At 39.6% G+C, this 19,313-nt stretch overlaps 1 protein-coding gene across 2 annotated transcripts; it reads right to left on the bottom strand.

The window, feature by feature from the left end:
* Positions 1-2,514: 2,514 nt before the first annotated feature.
* Positions 2,515-10,320, bottom strand: G6PC2 (glucose-6-phosphatase catalytic subunit 2). Of its 2 annotated transcripts, XM_027115125.1 has the most exons (5): positions 10,013-10,320; positions 9,328-9,437; positions 6,814-6,925; positions 4,651-4,766; positions 2,515-3,860 (listed from the first exon to the last, which is right to left on the bottom strand). In XM_027115125.1, exons 1-5 carry the CDS (start codon positions 10,228-10,230, stop codon positions 3,349-3,351), a joined length of 1,068 nt encoding a protein of 355 aa, XP_026970926.1. In that variant the 5' UTR covers positions 10,231-10,320; the 3' UTR covers positions 2,515-3,348. The 2 variants fall into 2 exon arrangements, with proteins under 2 accessions (XP_026970926.1, XP_026970934.1); XM_027115133.1 differs by lacking the exon at positions 4,651-4,766 and having other exon boundaries at positions 3,836-3,860; positions 10,013-10,230.
* Between the last annotated feature and the right edge of the window lie 8,993 nt (positions 10,321-19,313).

Raw genomic sequence — 19,313 nt, forward strand, 5'->3', positions numbered from 1 at the left:
ATTTTCTTATGAGTTGCTGTCATTTGGCAGAAGTTGCTGGAGTGTTGCTTCTTACAGACCTTTCTTGTTGTTAACTGTTTTTTTTTTTTTTTTAAGAAAAACAAAATGAAGACTTCAAAAAATAAACAAGTAGCACTACTTTACCTTCAGTGTGGAATCACCATCAGAAAGCCTTAAAGGTAAGGGGAAGGAAAAATTAGGAACACCACCTTAGTTTCTTGGCAGCGTTGAGGTCCATTCTTCCAGAAAGCTGTTTGCAATTTCCAGAGAGGCTAGGACAGTCAGTCAACAAGGGCCAAATTCTCAGGTGCAACTAGATACCAGCGATCCTTTTTGAATAGATTTTGAAGATCTTCAGAAGTACTGATATCCAGCATATGGGTATGAGAGACCCAGACAAGCAGGAAAACTTGGTCAGAAAGTCATCCAGCCATGTGAATATTGGATAAAGCTCCACTCAGTTTTGTCACCCTTCAAGGGTTTCTGGGGCACAGTGCAGGGAGGGGGAACTCAGACTCCCTGATTTGAGGTGACAGAGCTAAGAGTCCTGGGACACCAAAGCAGTTAGAGCTCACAGGACAGAGTAAGACAAGAGAGTTGCACAGAGAGAGACTCCCAGATCTGCAGAGGATTTCTCTCGAAAATGTAGCAGAGTTTACTATTAACTTTTTATGGTCACTTTAATCCTTCGAGCCCCAGAAATGTTTCGTGTCAGTTACCACACATGTTAAAATTTCTTTTAAAATGTGTGAAGATCACAATGGGAATTACTTATCACCATGCATGTTTTGAACCTGTTGACAGTAACTATTATTTTTTTCATCTGGAAAGTAACATCCATGGGCTAATCAAAAGATCTCCTGGTTGGAATAAACATACCTTGTCCATGTTCTGCCAACAAACCACTGACACCTCAGTTTCTCCATATAGAATAAAGCAGTTAATATCGATTCATGCTGTCTCACAGGAATGTGGTACAGGTGACAACATAAAAAAAATTTTTTTTTTAGGGAAAGCACTTTGGGACTTGATCTGTGTTATCCAATTCAGTAGCCACAGACACATATGACTATTTAACTTTAAATTAATTAAAAGTAAATAAAATTTTTAAATGCAATTCCTCAGTTGTGTTAGCTGTGTTTCAAGAGTTTAATAGCTGTGGCTACCATACAGACACAGAACATTTCCATCATTGCAGAAAGTTCAATTGACGTGCTGGAATATACAGTCTTCATATCCTTAAGAAATGACTCACATTTTAAATAGCAAGTCTTTTGACTTTCTCTTATACCAAGTTTTTTTTGTATATATATGTACCAGTTTGATCTTGAATTTATTTACAGGGTGTGAATAAATATAAAGCATTTAGAGATATAACTTTGAGTTTAAAGGGCACCTTATAGTAATTTTTTAAATCACCCTTCTGTTGTACTGAAATAGGCATAGAGAAGGCATCAACTTAACCCGCTAAGGCAGATACCCATTCAAAATGTTGTCAAAGGGAAGGGATTCCACACTTTTCTTGTTAATTTGCATATCTTTTCAAATGTATGTTTCTCAAGTCACTTGTCTAGATTTTCTCGTCTTGAAAGCTCATGATATTGACATTTTTCTTCTGAATATGTAGATATGTGGACATTATGAAAATATGGTTATAGTTACAGTTAAGTCAAATAAGCTCAATTCCACTTAGTTTTGGCAAATAAATTGGAAGCAGAGGAGTCTTTTCCATCATTACTAAAGGCAGGCATTTTCACCAAGGCTGTGAGAAACTCTTCTTCTTGCTGCCTAAGCGGTTTCTTTCTTTCTTTTTTTAAATTTATTTTATTATTTATTTATTTTTGGCTGCATTGGGTCCTCGTTGCTGCGTGTGGACTTTCTCTAGTCGTGGCGAGCGGGGGCCACTCTTCATTGCCGTATGCGTGCTTCTTGTTGCAGTGGCTTCTCTTGTCGCTCAGCACGGGCTCTAGGCACGCGGACTTCAGTAGTTGTGGCACAGGGGCTCAGTTGTTGTGGCTCGCGGGTTCTAGAGCGCAGGCTCAGTAGTTGTGGCGCACGGGCTTTGTTGCTCTGTGGCACGTGGGATCTTCCCGGACCAGGGGTCGAACCCGTGACCCCTGCATTGGCAGGTGGATTCTTAACCAGTGCGCTGCCAGGGAATTCCCTAGTTATCAACTTCAAGTCCAGAATTACTAGGTCCAATGAGGGGAAAAAAACTTTACTGAAAAATTTTTAGTATATTAATATTCCATCAATAATAATTTTCTGAAATAAAGCTGTGGCTTTTCATCACAGTTCAGTACACACAGAACCCAGCTAATAGATATAAGCATTTCATAGTTTTCCTGGGTTAGAGCATGACCTTAAGAAAGGCACTTGATTTCCCTGGTTTTGAAAGATTAGCTCCTAAAAATAAAGTATGAGGATGTCATAGTGAAGAGATAAACCTTTGGGGGGTAAATAATGTTCTAAGCCGAACATCTTCAGCAGAATTTATTAAAATATTGGAAAGCACTACCATAAAACAGAGACCAGGAGTTAAGCAGAGATTCAAGTCCAGACAGTAACCTGGCCTGTTTCCTTTCCTGTGGATATGTAACCATAACTAGAGCTACTGCTGGCCCCATCAAGACCCTGCTTGCATGGGTCTAAGTCAAACAGCATATGGTATTTTAATGTCATTTCTGAAAAAATAGCTGATTTACATGGCAAACATCATAGAACCTATGTAAAAGCATTCATTCTTACAGATTTTTACCTCTTGAAGAAACAAAACATGGTGTCATGGAAATACATGTCAGAAGATTGGGTTCTAATTCCTGTTCTGACGGTGGTGTGATAACGGTGAGTTCTTTCACCTGAATAAACCTCTATTTCCTTATCTGAACACTGAGGGGATCAGGTTTGATTGCCGTTAAAATGCCCACAGGAGCCAGAAGCAGCCTGACTTTAAGATATACTGGGGGGCCTGTAGGGTACTGAAAGCTGTGATAGCCTGCAAAGAGCACGTCTCCTACTGGGGGCAGTCAGCAACAGTGGATTGTCTCCAGGTGGGAATGCAGGCCCTGTGTTACCATATTGTCAGATTTTTTGGGAAAATACAGAAATTCAGGTTTTTGTGTCAAATATCCTGGTTTTAAATGTTGGCAACTAATCTAAAATAGGAAAAAAAAAAAAGACCACCCCGAAGGCCAAACTAATCATACATGTGAATGGATTGGGTCCTATGGCCGCCATTTTGTGACCTCCGAATGGAAGCTTCCAGTCTCTCCCTGCCCTATGGTCTCACTGGAGGATGGAGGAGGAGGGTCACCCTGGGGCCACATGGCACTAACCCTCCGCACAACTCTAATTAATCTTTTTTTCACTTGGTTTCATTAACATATGAATACAGTAGGGAATCAGGGCAACCACAGTCAGTGGGATGGACGCACTTTTACAGAAAGACAGCATGTAAAATAAATACTCCGTGTGAGTCGGGATCTTGACGAAATGGTAGAGCTGCAGTGTGGTCAACGAGGCCAGGGTGCAGAGCAGCCGGAAGCTCAGCCTATAGCCGTTTTCCCCTCTGCAGCTCCTAAGGAACATCTCCGAGTTGATTGCAAAGCCCAAGCCAAAGAGGACCCCAAGGTTTCTCACGAGTCCAGCAAAAGGCGTGGTGTCAATGTGGATCCAGTCAGGGTTGGCACACCACTTCTTGGCTATGGGCACAGACCACAGCAGGTCAATGTCAAGCAGTCTGAGAAGCAGGTAAAAGCCAAGTGCAAACAGGAAGAGGAAGAGGTTGGTCTTCAAGTATGTGCTCAGGCTGGCCGTTTGGATCCTTGGAGTGTGTTCAAAGGCCTCTGCCACAAGCATGCCTGGGGATTGGAAAGAGACACTGAAGATAACTGTCTGCCTTTGAACCTCTCAGGAATTATTCCTCTCTGCATTAAAGAATTTAGCCATAGTTTTCAATGATAAAGGGCTGTAGAAACCTAGGTTCTATCCATTTTCCAAAGCCTTTTTTTAAGGCAGTAACTAAAACCACACTTGCCCCATGTCTTTTCACCATCCACATTAGTGCAGGGGCATGGGTCAGGAGTCCAGGGCACTGAGTGACAACCACTTCATAGGCAGAGCACTGATCTAGGTGCTTGCAGTTCATTTTTCAATTGCCACAGCCAATTAACGCAGAGAGCCTTCAAAAGGTACATGGGGCTGAACAGTGTAAACTCAGTCATGGTGAACGCTGCCTTGGAAATACAAAGCAGCTGCTGAATGAAGTCCACGGTAGGTAATAATCACTGCAGGTGTTTCAGAGAGAACGGCATGGTGTGCAGGTTGGAAGGCCTTATTAAGTCCCCCAAACCGAGACACAAGCACGCCGTCCTAAGTGGTGGTTTAAGACTTGGACTCAGCTCTAGCCACACTTCAGAGAAGCCCATCTCATGAAGAGGTAATGGGTTTATCCTACTGAGTGAGAATGTGCCATTGTGTCCATGGAGAATTTGAGAGGTGTGTGGAACCCCTTAAGCTCCCAGGGTAGCATTAAGTATCAGTGGCTTGATAGGATTACCTGACATTGGGGAACATTAGCAGAGAGAGTCAACATAAAAAAGGACACTAAAGCATTCAATGACACAACTAAAGGTAAGTGATCATATTTACCACCAATTACTCCAAGAATAACTTGATGAGGAAAATGTGTTGCTATGAATACTCTGGAGATGCAGACACTGATTTGAATCAACCAAAAAAGACTCCAAAGAAATGACCAGGTGAGTCTACGATGGAAGAATAGATACAAGCATAAAAGGCAAAGAAATTGTATCATTCATAAAAATGCGGGGGGCGGGGGAAGTGACACCAGATGATCTTTCTCAGAGGAATCTTCTAGCTGTGATATAATATCATGATTCTTGAGTTTTTTCTTCCAAAAATTTTTTCTATGTACCCCATAGGATTTGAAAAGCTTTAACAGATGTTTCTACATTCATCAATGCATTAAATTTAACCAGTGCTATATCCTGAGATTTTAATAAATGCTATAAAAGGAAGCCAACTTGGCATCCTGATAATTATTTTAATGAAGTAGGGGAAATTCAAGTTTGGGGGAATTATTAATGTCCACAACGATCAAGAATGAATTATATATATTTTTTGCTCCTTGTCATATGTGCTTCCTCTTTCCTCTCTCAGCCTCTCTTTGCTTGAAGAAAACTCACTGGAGAGGCAGCTGCCACGCTGATGAAAACACATGAGCATTCCATCAAGGGCAAGTTTTCACTGGGTTTAATTTCACAGACTCTCAAGAGTCCTGGCTCCTTGTTTCTTGACACATAGAAAATAAGGAACAGAAAAGTGACCTGTGGGTTATATGTCTTGGATTAGAAGCACAGTGTGCAGAAAACTTATAAAAATATTTAAATCCAAGCAATGCTCATCATTTTAATAAAAAAAGAATTAGCGATAATGAGTTCTAGGAATCCTTGAGTGTTCTGAATGATTTGTTCCTGATAATTGGACCAAACTTTGATTACTGAAAAATTATGGAATAGAGAGAAACAAGACTTTCAAAGAGAAAGTAAGCAGGAGTTATCCATATGGAAGAAGAATCAATAAGGGTGTGCTAATGTTTAGGTAAGGTGTAGGCACTCAGTACATTTTGATGGCTGAAGGAGATGTTGCAGTTATAAGAATCAAAGAGGAGTCAAGAGAATTTCTTTTTAGAAGAAACAAATGATTTTCCAGGTTTGGGAATTGGAGGAGCAAATGAACTAACAGAGAAAAGGTGAGGCTTAGCTAGATTCCTACTTTGAAAAACTGTCTACGGATAGAAAATGCTATTTTCTTTAAATTACAACAACTCTCTACTGTTGTTGTTTGAGATAATGAATACCTTAAGGCATACAGGTCACAGTCTCATCAGGATAAACTTTAAAGATACCCAAATTCCTTTGGTTACTTGTTTTGTATATTACCCAATATTACTCTAAAAAGTAGAATATGAGATGGATCTTGGAAATTTTTTATTATAAATAACTTATATAATGGTGTACGTTTCAGTATTTTTTATGCAATTAACTGACAAATCTTATCTCAGGTAGCCTAATAATTTATGATTAAAGTGGTGCTCAGAATTGTTTTAATGATAAAGTATATCAGGAAAGAAAAGAAGGAAAAAGTCTAATTTCTACAAAAATTTTGAATAATCTTAAAGGTCTAGGCCTTTCGGAATGTTATTAATCTACTAACATTAAATCTACTAATGTTCAAATTTAAGTTTGTCTCTAGAATGTTTTTAATTAAAAGGTTGCATAGTCTTTAAAGCTAGAATATATTTTATTGACTTCAAAATCATTGACTGTTCAAAGAAGAAAGCATAATTATACGAAAGTAACGGATACATTCAAGGGGAATGATGCTTCTCAAAATGTCTAGTTAATCTTAAAGCAAGGGAATGTGCATGCAGAAATACATCATTATATAATTTTAGATGATCTATTTGTGAGCTACCAAAGTGATTATTGTATTATGGATTACATTGTATTATTGTATTATGGATTATTGTATTAATGTTCCCAAAGGCACATTTAGAAAGTCATTAATCAATTAAACATATCCAACCCTATAATGTAATTGCTGTGAACTAATTAAGGTATTATCTTAAAGCAGAATCTTAATTTTCTATTCATTTTGCTATTTTGGATATGATAGAATTGAATAAGCACATTTCAATAACTAAAAATACACTAAGCTGAAGTTTTCAAAAGACTTTCTGTGTTTGAAACTGTCATGTTCCAGGGCTACAGAGACTGGAGCAAAGCTGACCTGTGCAGAGTGGGGAATGACTTATCCATCCAACTGATGGTGTGGCCCAGGGCAGCTGTCACCATGACATACCAGACACATGATGAGCCCATTGCATGGCCAGATGGACTTCCTGCAACAAGAAAGTGGCAATCCATTTGAAAGGTGGTTAATAGAGTATCACTATCAGAAATGGACAATAGAATAGCACATTAGCCATGAAAATTATAAATAACTCAGAAAAAAAAGCCACAGGGCACAGGCTCTATGTAAGGTTTAGAAATAGGTAGAAATAAAGAAAACTGAGTCAAATTGAGCCTCAAAATACTATTTCAAAATTTTTCCCCAGGTTATTCAAGTTCATCAAAGTCCAGAAATCAAAATGTTCAAGGGTAAGTAAGAACTCAGGCAGTTGCATCAGAAAATCTGCCACATCCTTAGTCATTCTTCATATCTAATTGTTTTTAATTGATGAGAAAACTGGAGTACTTGGATTGGATCTTGAATCAGCTTATTTTCCTTGGGTTGAAAAGTCAAACATCTAAAGGCTATCATTGCTATGTCTGATTTACCAACTGACTGCTGGGTACCAACAGCTACCCCCATGCCTATCTTTTGGCTGGCCGCTGCAGAAGGAGTCTTTGTCATTAAAAGGATGAGGGAAGCTATAAAGGGGTATTAATCCTGGCAGAAGAAATTAGCAGACAGGTAGCCTTTCTATCCCCAGAATGCCTTTCCCATGTTGCTTGATCTTTTTTAAAAAATCACTTTACTTTGATGTCCTCCCTGAGTTTTTACCAAGGGGAGATTCATTCAGGTTAAACACCAGTCTCTCTTTCTTTTTTTTTTTTTTCCGCGGTATGCGGGCCTCTCACTGCTGTGGCCCCTCCCGTTGCGGAGCACAGGCTCCGGACGCGCAGGCTCAGCGGCCATGGCTCACGGGCCCAGCTGCTCCGCGGCATGTGGGATCCTCCCGGACCGGGGCACGAACCCGCGTCTCCTGCATCGGCAGGCGGACCCTCAACCACTGCGCCACCAGGAAAGCCCAACACCAGTCTCTGTGAAAAACACTAAGTTAAATAAAGACTAATCTATTTCTTATAGATCTGTTTCTTTCAAGTCTATTTCTTAAACAGGAATTTTCAGAGCCTTTTATATGCTTCATGACTTGTAAATCTTCAAGGAGTGAATGTAAAATGTATTATTTCTTTTCTTTTCTTTTCTTTTCTTTTTTTCAGAAAATGTCTCATAAGACAGAACACATGCTGGGAAGTTCTGGGGTAAACCAAAGTACCATTTCAATTGTCTGAAAGGCTATCCATCCATCCATCCATCCATCCATTCATCCATCCATCCCACATTGCTTTCACAAAGATAAAATACACACCACCCTGACATGATGGAATGCACAGTCTATTGGAGGAGCCAGATATTAAAGAATTAACTATAATATAGTTTGATAAGTACTATAACAGATGGATGTCTACTCTTATGAGAGCAAAAAATAAAGATATTCAGAAAACTTATTAGGAACTTACACATTGACTGTATTCAGGGTTAGTCTCAGGATGTCAAATGCCAAGAATTTTAGCCTATGTAACAAATTGTGGTGAGGTACAATATAACACAGTCTTAGAAATTAAAACGTGTAGTTTACCTTTATATATATTTAAAAACCTTTTTAAAAATCTTAAACTCAACTCCCATAGTAAAGATTTTACACTCATACAGAATCTTACTTATAATAAAAAAGAAAATGGATCAAGAAGTCTACTTATATACTGTATACACAAGAGAAAAAAGAAATTTAAAAGAAATAATTATAAGCTTAGAGAGAATTTCTATAGGCAATAGTAATACCAGGAAGTCCTTATCTTTCTTACGGAAACTGTCTATTGTCTCCTCATTCATGTGATTCTCAGAAGATCTATAATAACTTTGAAAATTGCACAGCAGCAGATAAATCTACATTTCTAGAATTTTAATATAGTTTTGGGGTAATTTGTTCTAGCTAATTGTTTTTTGTTTGTTTCAGTATCAAACCATGACATTTTTCTAAAAAACACCAACTATAAAATCATTTGGGGCTTCCCTCATGGCGCAGTGGTTGGGAGTCCACCTGCCGATGCAGGGGACACGGGTTCATGCCCCGGTCCGGGAAGATCCCACATGCCGCGGAGCGGCTGGGCCCGTGAGCCATGGCCGCTGAGCCTGCGCGTCTGGAGCCTGTGCTCCACAACGGGAGAGGCCACAACAGTGAAAGGCCCGCGTAAAGAAAAAAAAAAAAAAAAAAAAATCATTTGGGGAATATTCTCTTAATTAACCCTTTTACAAATAAAAAAAATGAAATTTTCTTACTCATAAAACTTTTGTCCTTTTCATTAGCAATTTTTGTTTATGAACTTTTAGCATCCTCATGCATGACATTTTCTTTAGTACGCTTTATGATATCGTACAGTTATTAGCTGATAATCATGCACAATGGCTCTCTATTGGAATATCTTTAGTTAACCTGCAGCTGCTATAATTGCTTACCTGGACCTGTTTCACACGTAGTGGGGAACTGTTCAAGGCATGGACTTGAGTGATTTGGGTAAATCTGAGTTTCTTGGACCCACCAGTAAGGCCGATGACCAAATAATATCCTGTATTTAAAGAAATATAAATATGCATATATATTTAAATATACAACTATTACTTAATTGGAGACCAACGATTCTCTCCTATAAAAATGAGTCAAGCAGAACATTGATGGGGAAAACTCGTGATTAAAAGACTTTGAAAGAACTTGCTTTCTGGCCTGTGTCTCAATACAGAGGATGACAGTCATCTGGAGTTTGGGCAGCCTAGGTTCCAATAAAAACAGGGACAGTTTTCCTTGCAGGGGAAGTCCTTGGGTGCTTAGGATACTTAGACTGGAAATATCAGAGTGGTTCCTGGAATTATCAATCTGTTCATTATGATGCTGCTCGTTTAACTCACTTCTTGGTTAATCACATCATATATGTAACAGGCTTTTGGAATTTTCTTCTAAGTCAGATCAAGTATACATTTCTATGCCTTTATGTACGTTCTATTTAGGAATAGGTGTTTCAAGTTGACTGGTATGTTTGAAAGATTTTCCAAGTAAAACTATACACATCTGAAATGTGATCATTAAGACCAAGCTACAAATTTAAGAATAAGCTTTAGGAAAAATGAAACAAAACAGAAGGCTTACCATTTAAAAATAAGATTGAACCAATCCCCAACGACTGCTACCCATATCATCTTGGTTCCAACTGCCTGATTAAGTTGAAACCAAAGTGGAAAATAAATAGAAAAGATATTCCGGGGATCTCCAACATTGGACATAAAATTTAGAAAACTGTAGTAAGCTCGGTAGTCCTTCTGCAAATGCTGAATAATGAGCACTCCGTTCCTATGAAGGAAATCCATCTTGAAAGAGAGGCAATTCTACACATAGAGCAAGTGGAGCCGAAGTTCTCTGAGTCCCACTGTTTTTATATGGTACCTTCATGGCGTGTCCAGCCATTACTGCAACATGTGATACTGACCATCTGTGGAGAGGGCATGTCTGCCCTCCTCTACGGAAAAGCTCATCTGTTTATGATTTTAACTGGTGCCAGAGAGGTGAAGTACGTGCTGATCTGTGACAAGTAGAGGAGAAATTTGGGTAGAGACACAATGCATTTCTTATGCAATCTCTCTTTTGTGTGAACAGTTGGATCATGTTTGCTTGAAATTTTTTGCACAGCTCATTTCCTTCAAGGGCAGAGACATTAGCAATTTCTATGCTTGGCTAGAAGACTATGCAAATAATTACTGCATGTCAAATAGCCCTTAAAGCCATGCATTTTAATTTAAAATAGACTGTGGCTCTTTGATTATTTTATTGGGTCTTTCAGGAAAATGGATGAGTAAATATCTGGGCATGAAAAATTTATATGATACGACAGATTGTTTTCTGATTGCAGACTTTTAAATAAAAAATATTTTGAGATTTCTTTAGCAAAGAGAATAATATGATGGATATGGAACAGAGAAGGAAATACATGGAATATATAAAATCTGGAAGTAAATGTGTTGCTTTTTGACCATGAAGCCAGAAAGCAGAGCTAGAGATCACTGGGTAGTAGATCTCCTGGGTAGTGGAACCGTTAGGAATGAGGCATATTTTTATTGACTAGAAAATACACTTGAGAGCACGGGAGAGTTGCTCACGTGACAGATTTCAAAGGGCTTTTGACCAATCAGGAAAATGGTTTGCTGAAAACAGAGCGTGCATTACGAGTACCTGGGAAGCACCAAAACAAACGCGTAGATTTGGAATAAACAGAAGGGCAGCTCAAAAGGAACTATGAATCCAAGTCAGAAATGAGATGCTGGATTTCAGAGAGCAAAGTTTTCTCTGCGAGGATGCCTGTGAAAGCTATCAAGCCCCACCAGGTGGCGGAAGGTGGAGGTAGGTAACCTGACTTATTTTACCATTCATAGTGTTGCCTTTGCTACTCCCAGCCACTTAGGCATCTTCTTCACAGTCTGTAAGTATCACTTTGAGCTTCTCTTGGAGCCCTGCACCATCATTTAACGGCATCTTGCTACGGGGATCCAGTGTCTACAGGTACCTCCCCAGGCTCTGTGGCTTCTCCTAGAGGAAATGTCTTGATTGACCATTAATCAAGGGGTCAATTTGGGGTGCTTCCAAACATCTCACGTCTTTGTCCTACCCCAGATAAATTAAATTTCTGGTGATGGGACCTAGGCATTGGCATTTTAAAAATACTTTCCAAATGATTGCAATGTGCAGTCAGGGTTAAGAATCACTGGGATAAAGCATTCATATATATAACCTGTTCTCCTTTTGATCTTAAGCCCCTCTCTATGCCAAAAGTCAACCTGAAAGAAACTTCAGTGACATTTAATATGTCAGCTATTGGGTGTAACTGGATTTCCTGTCAAATTCGATTTTTGCACTAAGTGATTTATCTTGTTATCAAGGCTTCAGAGAATCTATCTCTAGAATTAAAGAATAAACCACCCTAATTTCCAGAAGAGGTGAAGCAATGGTGGCAGTTGAAATGCACTCCTCATAAAACAGGACGTAATGATGGCAACTTTGCTCACTGAGTTTCCTGGGCTGCTCACCTGGAAGGAGCTTAAAATACAGCCTGGTTTCTGTGGATGAGAACTCGGGTCTGATAGTCACTAAGTGGGATGGCAAATGGCACCAGGTCATTTTTCAGAAAGTGACTTTACAAGGCTTCCAGGAAGTGAATATTAATCTCTGTCCACAGTGAGAACCTTACCAGTCTCCTTTATTATTCTTATTGCAGTGGGAGGAGAACCAGGGAGTAGTCAGCCAGCCCTGGCTCTCCCCACATTTTGCTCTTCCCTCAGGCAGCCCATGAATTACACTCACCCTCCTTCTGCCAGTAGTGTGCTAATCTGAATCCGAGTGATGTAAACGCTGGGATAAAATCAATTGTGCTGAAAACTCATTTGTGCTTTAGAATGTCTTGCGTTTATGCTCTGCCAATTATTTACCTTTAAAAATACTCCATCTTATTATCCAAGTTTAACTTCACAGAGGTCTAGTAATCCTCATTTTGGGGATGAGGAAATGAACAAGTAACCTGCCCCAGGTCATTTCTTTAGTGCAGGAGCCCTGTTTGGAGATGAAATTTTGTTTCCAGAGCAATGTTTCTTCTTAGTCTAAGCCTTGGCTGGGTTGCTCAAGGCCAACATTGGTGAGATTTTTAAACAGCTGCAAAATGAATAAAAGCTGATGCTATAACCAGCTTGTTTCAAATGCTTTCAACCACCCAGAACTCCAGTTTACCTGGATCATGACTGGTTGACACTGAAGCACATCTGGCCAGCTGCTTGATCACTAAGAACTTCACAGATACATGCACCACTTTTAATTGTTGGCTGGCTTATCCCATCATTTGACAGCAGGGACACAGTGGGGATTCAGTGGCTATTCTTACCTTCCCAATCACTGACATCTTCCCTGAAGGAAATATCAAGCGGCATGAAGGTGGGCACCTCAGGGCTTGAAGGGGGCTCTGATTCCCATCCTCTGCTGATGGCCCTGGGACCCAGCACACGTTTTCTTCTCTGGGAACAGTCATGTATAGAAATAAATTAAAGCCACCCAAATGAGAGCAAACAGAGGTTATTTACTATTCTGCTCACTATAGCAAGAGTCAGCCACCATCTCATGCATCTGACACAAACTCAAAAATGGGCAGAGGAGTGGAAACACTTTATAGTGAAAAGAAGGAAGGCCTCAGGTATGTTCTGATAAGAGGTTGTTGGCATGGGCAAGCTAGAGAGGAGTTTACAAGAAACAGAGCATCTTAGGTGATTGGTTTGGGAAACATATTTTGTTTTCTCTGGTTGGTCCTGAGTTGAAGCCAGGGGCAAAAAATAGGGAAGCTAACAGTCACTGACCAAGTCCTGATCATTCTTGGCATTTTGCTTCAGAGGCTGTGGTCAAAGTTCTGTTGTCATATTTGGTCCAGCCATTGTCCGTTTGTATATTCAGTCTTTCACAAGACAAATTGAATAAGCATATGTCAGAAGTAGTTTATGTGGCATCCCACCAAGAAATAAGGGACTCCCATGTCTATCCTGTGATTCTATAATTCGTATTATTCATTGAGTTAAAATGAAGACATACACTTCCTCGCCAAGGACAAATCAATTTATTCAAGTATATCACTACTCTGTGAGGCGTTAGCCTTGACTAATCAGAGTCTGTGCTCTTGGCTTTTTTGTTTTTGCATATTCAGGTTCTATAATTTCCATAATCTCTTTAATGAACCATAAGGAAGGACATTGTTTTATTCTTTTTCTAAGAAGTGTTTGAGCTACATATTTCATCATATGCATTTTCTTCAGAAACATCCTTAAATCAAGGTGTGAATGATATCAATACATCGTGTCTTATAATTAAAAATTCAACTTCCTGCTCATTCAGTCCTTCAGAGTCTGTGGACTGTATGGAAGTTGGCTGCACATTAGCTTTTCATCTTAGGTGGATAATTTTAGAAGACTGTCGCCTGGGGACCATCTGGTTCTGTAGACTGTGGGATAATTAACCAAAGCAAAGCACCTTGATTTCTTTTGCCTTTTAACAGGATCTGCAAAATCGGTTTCTTCCCCATAGTTGATCATTTTTCGTCTTTTCACATCTTAGCTTATATGAACTTTCTCAGAGTTGCCTTCTCTGATCAGCTTCCTCACCATTCCTGTAATAGTGCTTTCTCTACAACACTCTTTTCTTTTAGGGATTGTATTAGTCTTCCAGGGCTAATATATGCAGTACCAGACTGGGTGTTTTGTTTTCGTTTTTTATTTATTTATTTATTTATTTTTGGCTGTGTTGGGTCTTCGTTGCTGCACGCAGGCTTTCTCTAGTTGTGGTGAGCGGGGGCTACTCTTCGTTGCGGTGCACAGGCTTCTCATTGCGGTGGCTTCTCTCATTGCGGAGCATGGGCTCTAGGCACGTGGGCTTCAGTAGTTGTGGCACGCGAGCTCAGTAGTTGTGGCTCGCGGTCTTAGTTGCTCTGCGGCATGCAGGATCTTCCCGGACAAGGGGTCGAACCCGTGTCCCTTGTATTGGCAGGCAGATTCTTAACCACTGCGCCACCAGGGAAGTCCAGACTGGGTGGTTTAGATAACAGAAATTAGAGCCTACAAGTCTGAGATCAAAGTGTTGGCAGGGTTGATTTCTTCAGAGGCCTCCGTCCTTGGCTAGCAGGTGGCATCTTCTCCCTGTGTCCTCACACGGTCTTCCTTCTGTACAAATGTGTCCTAATCTCTTTTTATAAGGACAACAGTCGTACTGCATTAAGGCCCACCCTAATGACTTTGTTTTAACTTAATTACTTCTTTATATACCCTAACTCCAAATAGTCACATTCGGTAGTGCTGTGGGTTAAGACTTCGACATATGAATTTGGGGGGATGCAATTCAGCGCATAACAGGAATTTAATTACAATTTGTAATTGTATATTTGTCTTGAGCTTATGTGTTTAATCTCTCGCTCCTGCACCACAGTACAAGCTCCACAAAATAAGGGATCATGTTTGCTGTGTATACGAACCACCAGTACAGTCCCTAGCACAAGCCCATGCAGGGGCTGATTTCCCATGATGCTGGAGAATCTTGCGTGGGCCCCTGGCAGGGCAGGTTGTTGCTGAGAGCTGCTGCAAGTTGTAATACTAATTTTATAGTCTTTTTCTTAAAGAGAGGACCCAATATTAGAGAAGCTTTAGATCCCACAAGATCTGGAACTAACCCTAGGCCTGTTATAGTTATTTAGTAAATGTTTCTTGAATGAATGGATTTATTAAGTCACAAAACTTGATATGACTGCTAACTTATACAGAGGCAGTTAATCTAAACTCGAATGCATTTTTCCACAGAGACGATGTTATCAGGTGTCCAGATCAGGAAAGCTCCTTTAAGGTAGAGAAAATTATGTAAAATGTTTATCCAAGAAAAGAGTAATATTTGTAAGCATCTGCTTATGTTTAAAGATAATAGAAGAATAAACAATTTTAAATGTTTTAAGGTTATCTATAAAGGAGAGAAGGGAATAGAGTATAGGGAATGAGAAAAACTAAATTTCTTCCAATACACTTATTTTTTAGATTTGAATTAGAAGCCATGTAAATAGTTTACATAATTATAAAATTAAATTTAATTTTAAAAGCAATTCCTAAAAAATTTTAAAATGGAACACATGATGAAAAGGAGAACAGTGCTTACTTGACCCATTGTTCCTGTAAACTATTCACTTCCAGCTCTAGAGTACTTATACGTGTTTATGATTTTGTTCCTGTGGGAACCCTGTTTTAAAGCATTTCCTTGGTCCTCCTCAGTTTGCCATCTGCCACCCGTTGCTTGGGGTGGAGATGCTCCCCAGAACTTTTCCTATGTGGGTCACAGCAGGAGGGAGATTCAGGAGGTTGGTTCTTTTTGGTACTAATAATCTTCGAGTGGATTTTTCCCACCAATAACAGAGCCTGCCTGATAAGCTGGGTCATTTCGAAGTAAAGATTGGTAGAGTTCAAGGTTTCTCCCAGATCGATTCACCAAGTGATGGAGCAAAGCCATTTCTAAGCTCTGTAGATCAAGATCCAAAAATGGATAGTTTCCTCTTCCTTCTTTTCAGGTTGTCTTTCTCAAAGTGTGGTCTATGGACCACCTGCATGCAGATTACCAGGCGCAGTCCAGATCAGCTAATCAGACTCTTTGGGAACATGGTCCAGATATGAGCATTTTGGTAAGCTTCCTATGTGGTTCTTATGCGCATTAAATTTTAGAAGCTCCATCTTAATTCACCTCTCCCTTGATACAAGGCACCATACTCTTCCTGTGCATCCTATGTGTAGTTTACCCTTCTTTATAGAACTTCCTCACTTCTACCCTAAGGCATTTTCTCTCAATTACCTTATTTGGGGCCTATACTATCCCACTCTTTCCCGTGGATGTAGGCTTAGTGTGTTCTGGCATTCATCCTTTTATAATCTCATTTTCTTTCTTTTTTTTATCTAAGGCCCATGGTAGACACCCCAAAAATCTTACCTATAATTAACATTAGTTTTTCTTATTTTGCCAAATAATGTGTATAAATGGAGTTGACTTCCAATTGTGAGATTCTTGATCAGAGTAGAGTAGAAGTAGGGCAAAGTGATAAAATTTCAGTCTTCCACTCAATTCTTCTGTTGCTTCTCCTTTGCACTGTGACACCTCTGCCTCTTCCTCCCTCTCTCCCTTTTCTCTCTCCTTCTTCCTCTCTCTCTCTCCTTGCCTCTGTCCCACCCTCACACTAAATACTTATTGAGCTCACTCTTTGAATCGGTCACAAACATCAACCTTCTCCTATAGCCTGAGAGCAAAGACAACTCGAAGGGAGCAGACCCAAATCTGTACTGTTCACCGTTGTATCTCGGAATCAAGCCAGGTGTGCTCCACATAATGAGGGGCTTCAGAAAATTGTACAGCCAACCACCATCCCCTTTAGGATCAATACCTTTTCTTCCTGCTGTGGTAGAACTCTGCATTTAACATGTTCTGTTCATGTTTTGTACGATGACTAGAACTCTGCTAGTCATCTGACATGTGCCAGAAACAGCATGTCTGAACAAAAGAAATCTTTAGGAGCGTGTGCTTTGGGGTCTAATATTAGCCAAATCTGGTCAGTAGGCTAGGAGTCCCTTACCTGAATTTGATTTATTTAGAGGTCGTTGAACTTCTTGAAATCATATGCAAAATATTAGTGCATGTGCACATTTCTTTGAAGAAGGCCATAGCTTTCACAAGATTCTCAACGGCATCCCTGACTCAAACAAGTTAAGTAGAACATAAGGTTCACTGGGATCCCATCCACTCACTGTCCGTGGTGCTTATGCCCAGGATCCCCTCATTTCCTCAGTCTCTTCAGAAATATCTTCAGTCCTCCAGTCTCCTCAGCACAATTTGTTTGTCTTAATGCCTTTTTTCCTCTTAACAACTAGATTTAAAAAAATCTTTTGTTTGGGGGCCAGAGATAAATTAGGATCTTGGGATTAACATATACACACTACTATATATAAAATAGGTAAACAACAAGGACCTACTGTATAGCACAGGGAACTATACTCAATAGCTTATAATAACCGATAATGGAAAAGAATCTGAAAAAGAACATAGCACTGTGCTGTACACTTGAAACTAACACAACATTTTAAATTAACTATATTTCAATTAAAAAAAAATCTTTTAATCCGATAGCCAGTCTCAAAACCCTGTACTTGTTGCCTTATTTTTAGTTAATTCCAGTAGTTGAATGATTCCAGTTCTTCCCAGAACATTCTTATTCTGATTCATTTAGATTTTCCTGAGGTTTTGATTTTCAGTAAATCTTGCCTGTTTTACTTAGATTGCAACCTGTAGGACAGAGGCTAGAATTTCTTCAATATGCTTTGCCATGCCAAATATTGTATAACCACAAGATATATTCTTATAACATGAACCATTCACCTATGAGTTATAGCACTCACTGCAATTCAACATCATTCAGAGATATTTGATTTTAGCTTGTGTCACTGGTGCAGTGGCAATAAACAAAAATTTCTTTTGGAGGTGTTGACCTTTAATGTCTCTGTGCATGGTCGTTTTCCTTTTACCACAAGCTTATCTGCCTCCTGCAAAATAAATTGTATTTAAGATCTCTCCAGTGTCACCTTGCAATGTAAAATGGATTTATTTCAGACCGAGTTTATACCCTAGTGACTTTCAGAAAATAATTACCTCCACTCTGGCTAGCATCCCAGGAATACTGGCATTCCATAATGACACTATTATAAGTGACCCAGCTACATCTGTTCCAGGTACCCCCTCCATAAGTCTCATTATGCATTCTTCCCTAGAAATGATCATGAACTATACATTTATAAACTTTTTCCTGGATCACCAAAGGACCCAGTGGAGTTACCCTTGGACAATACTATTCATTTTCTTAACAGTAGAGTTAAGATACTTTATAGCTGGGTTCATATTTTGTAGATGGTCTAAAGAATTCCTACTCTGGGCTTCCCTGGTGGTGCAGTGGTTGAGAGTCTGCCTGCCGTTGCAGGGGACACAGGTTCGTGCCCCAGTCTGGGAAGATCTCACATGCTGCGGAGTGGCTGGGCCCGTGAGCCATGGCCACTGAGCCTGTGCGTCCAGAGCCTGTGCTCTGCAACGGGAGAGGCTGCAGCGGTGAGAGGCCCGCGTACCACAAAAAAAAATAAATAAATAATAGAATTCCTACTATGTGTATTCTCAAACTTCAGTGTGCATTAGAATTACCTGGATGACTTGCTAAAGCACTAATTACTGGGACCCACACCCAGGGTTTTCAATTCAGTGGGAATGGAGACCAGTCTGAGAAGTTGCATTTCCAGCAAATTCCTAGATGAGGGTGATATTGTTGGGTGCATGCGGAACATCACTTTTGAGCAGCACTAGTTGTGCAAGACATAATTCTTACCTGTACTGGTCAGGACAGGGCTAACTCATACCTCAAGGAGCTTGTGGTCTCGCAGGGAAGATATTTATGTAAATGACATACTGCTGTGTCCTTAGGGGCTAACAGAGTAAGTGGACAAGAGGAAAAGCAGATTTAACTTTCAGCTTATGAGATCAAGGCAGCCTTTGTGGAGGAGGTGGCAAGTGACTGAGCCTTGACTGATGGGTAGAATTTAGAAATGCAAGACAGCAGGATGAAATGGAGAAATGCATTCCATTTGAAATATATTGCATTAAAAACTGTAAAAAAAAATCCCCTGTTTTTGATATTTACGAGACAATTCAAAATTTGAAATTGTTAAAATTTTCAATTGTCTCATAAATGTCAAAATTGTGTTTTTAAAAGATTTTTAATGCAATATGCTAATCAATTAATGTTAATGTTTTTAGTGTTCTAATGGTGTTGTGGTTATGTCAAAACGAGTCCCTAACTTTTAGAAAGTCATACTGA

Source organism: Aethalodelphis obliquidens, unplaced genomic scaffold (assembly GCF_003676395.1).
Source record: "Aethalodelphis obliquidens isolate GAN/ISIS:26980383/991018 unplaced genomic scaffold, ASM367639v1 scaffold2, whole genome shotgun sequence".
In the NCBI taxonomy this organism is placed as follows: domain Eukaryota; kingdom Metazoa; phylum Chordata; class Mammalia; order Artiodactyla; family Delphinidae; genus Aethalodelphis; species Aethalodelphis obliquidens.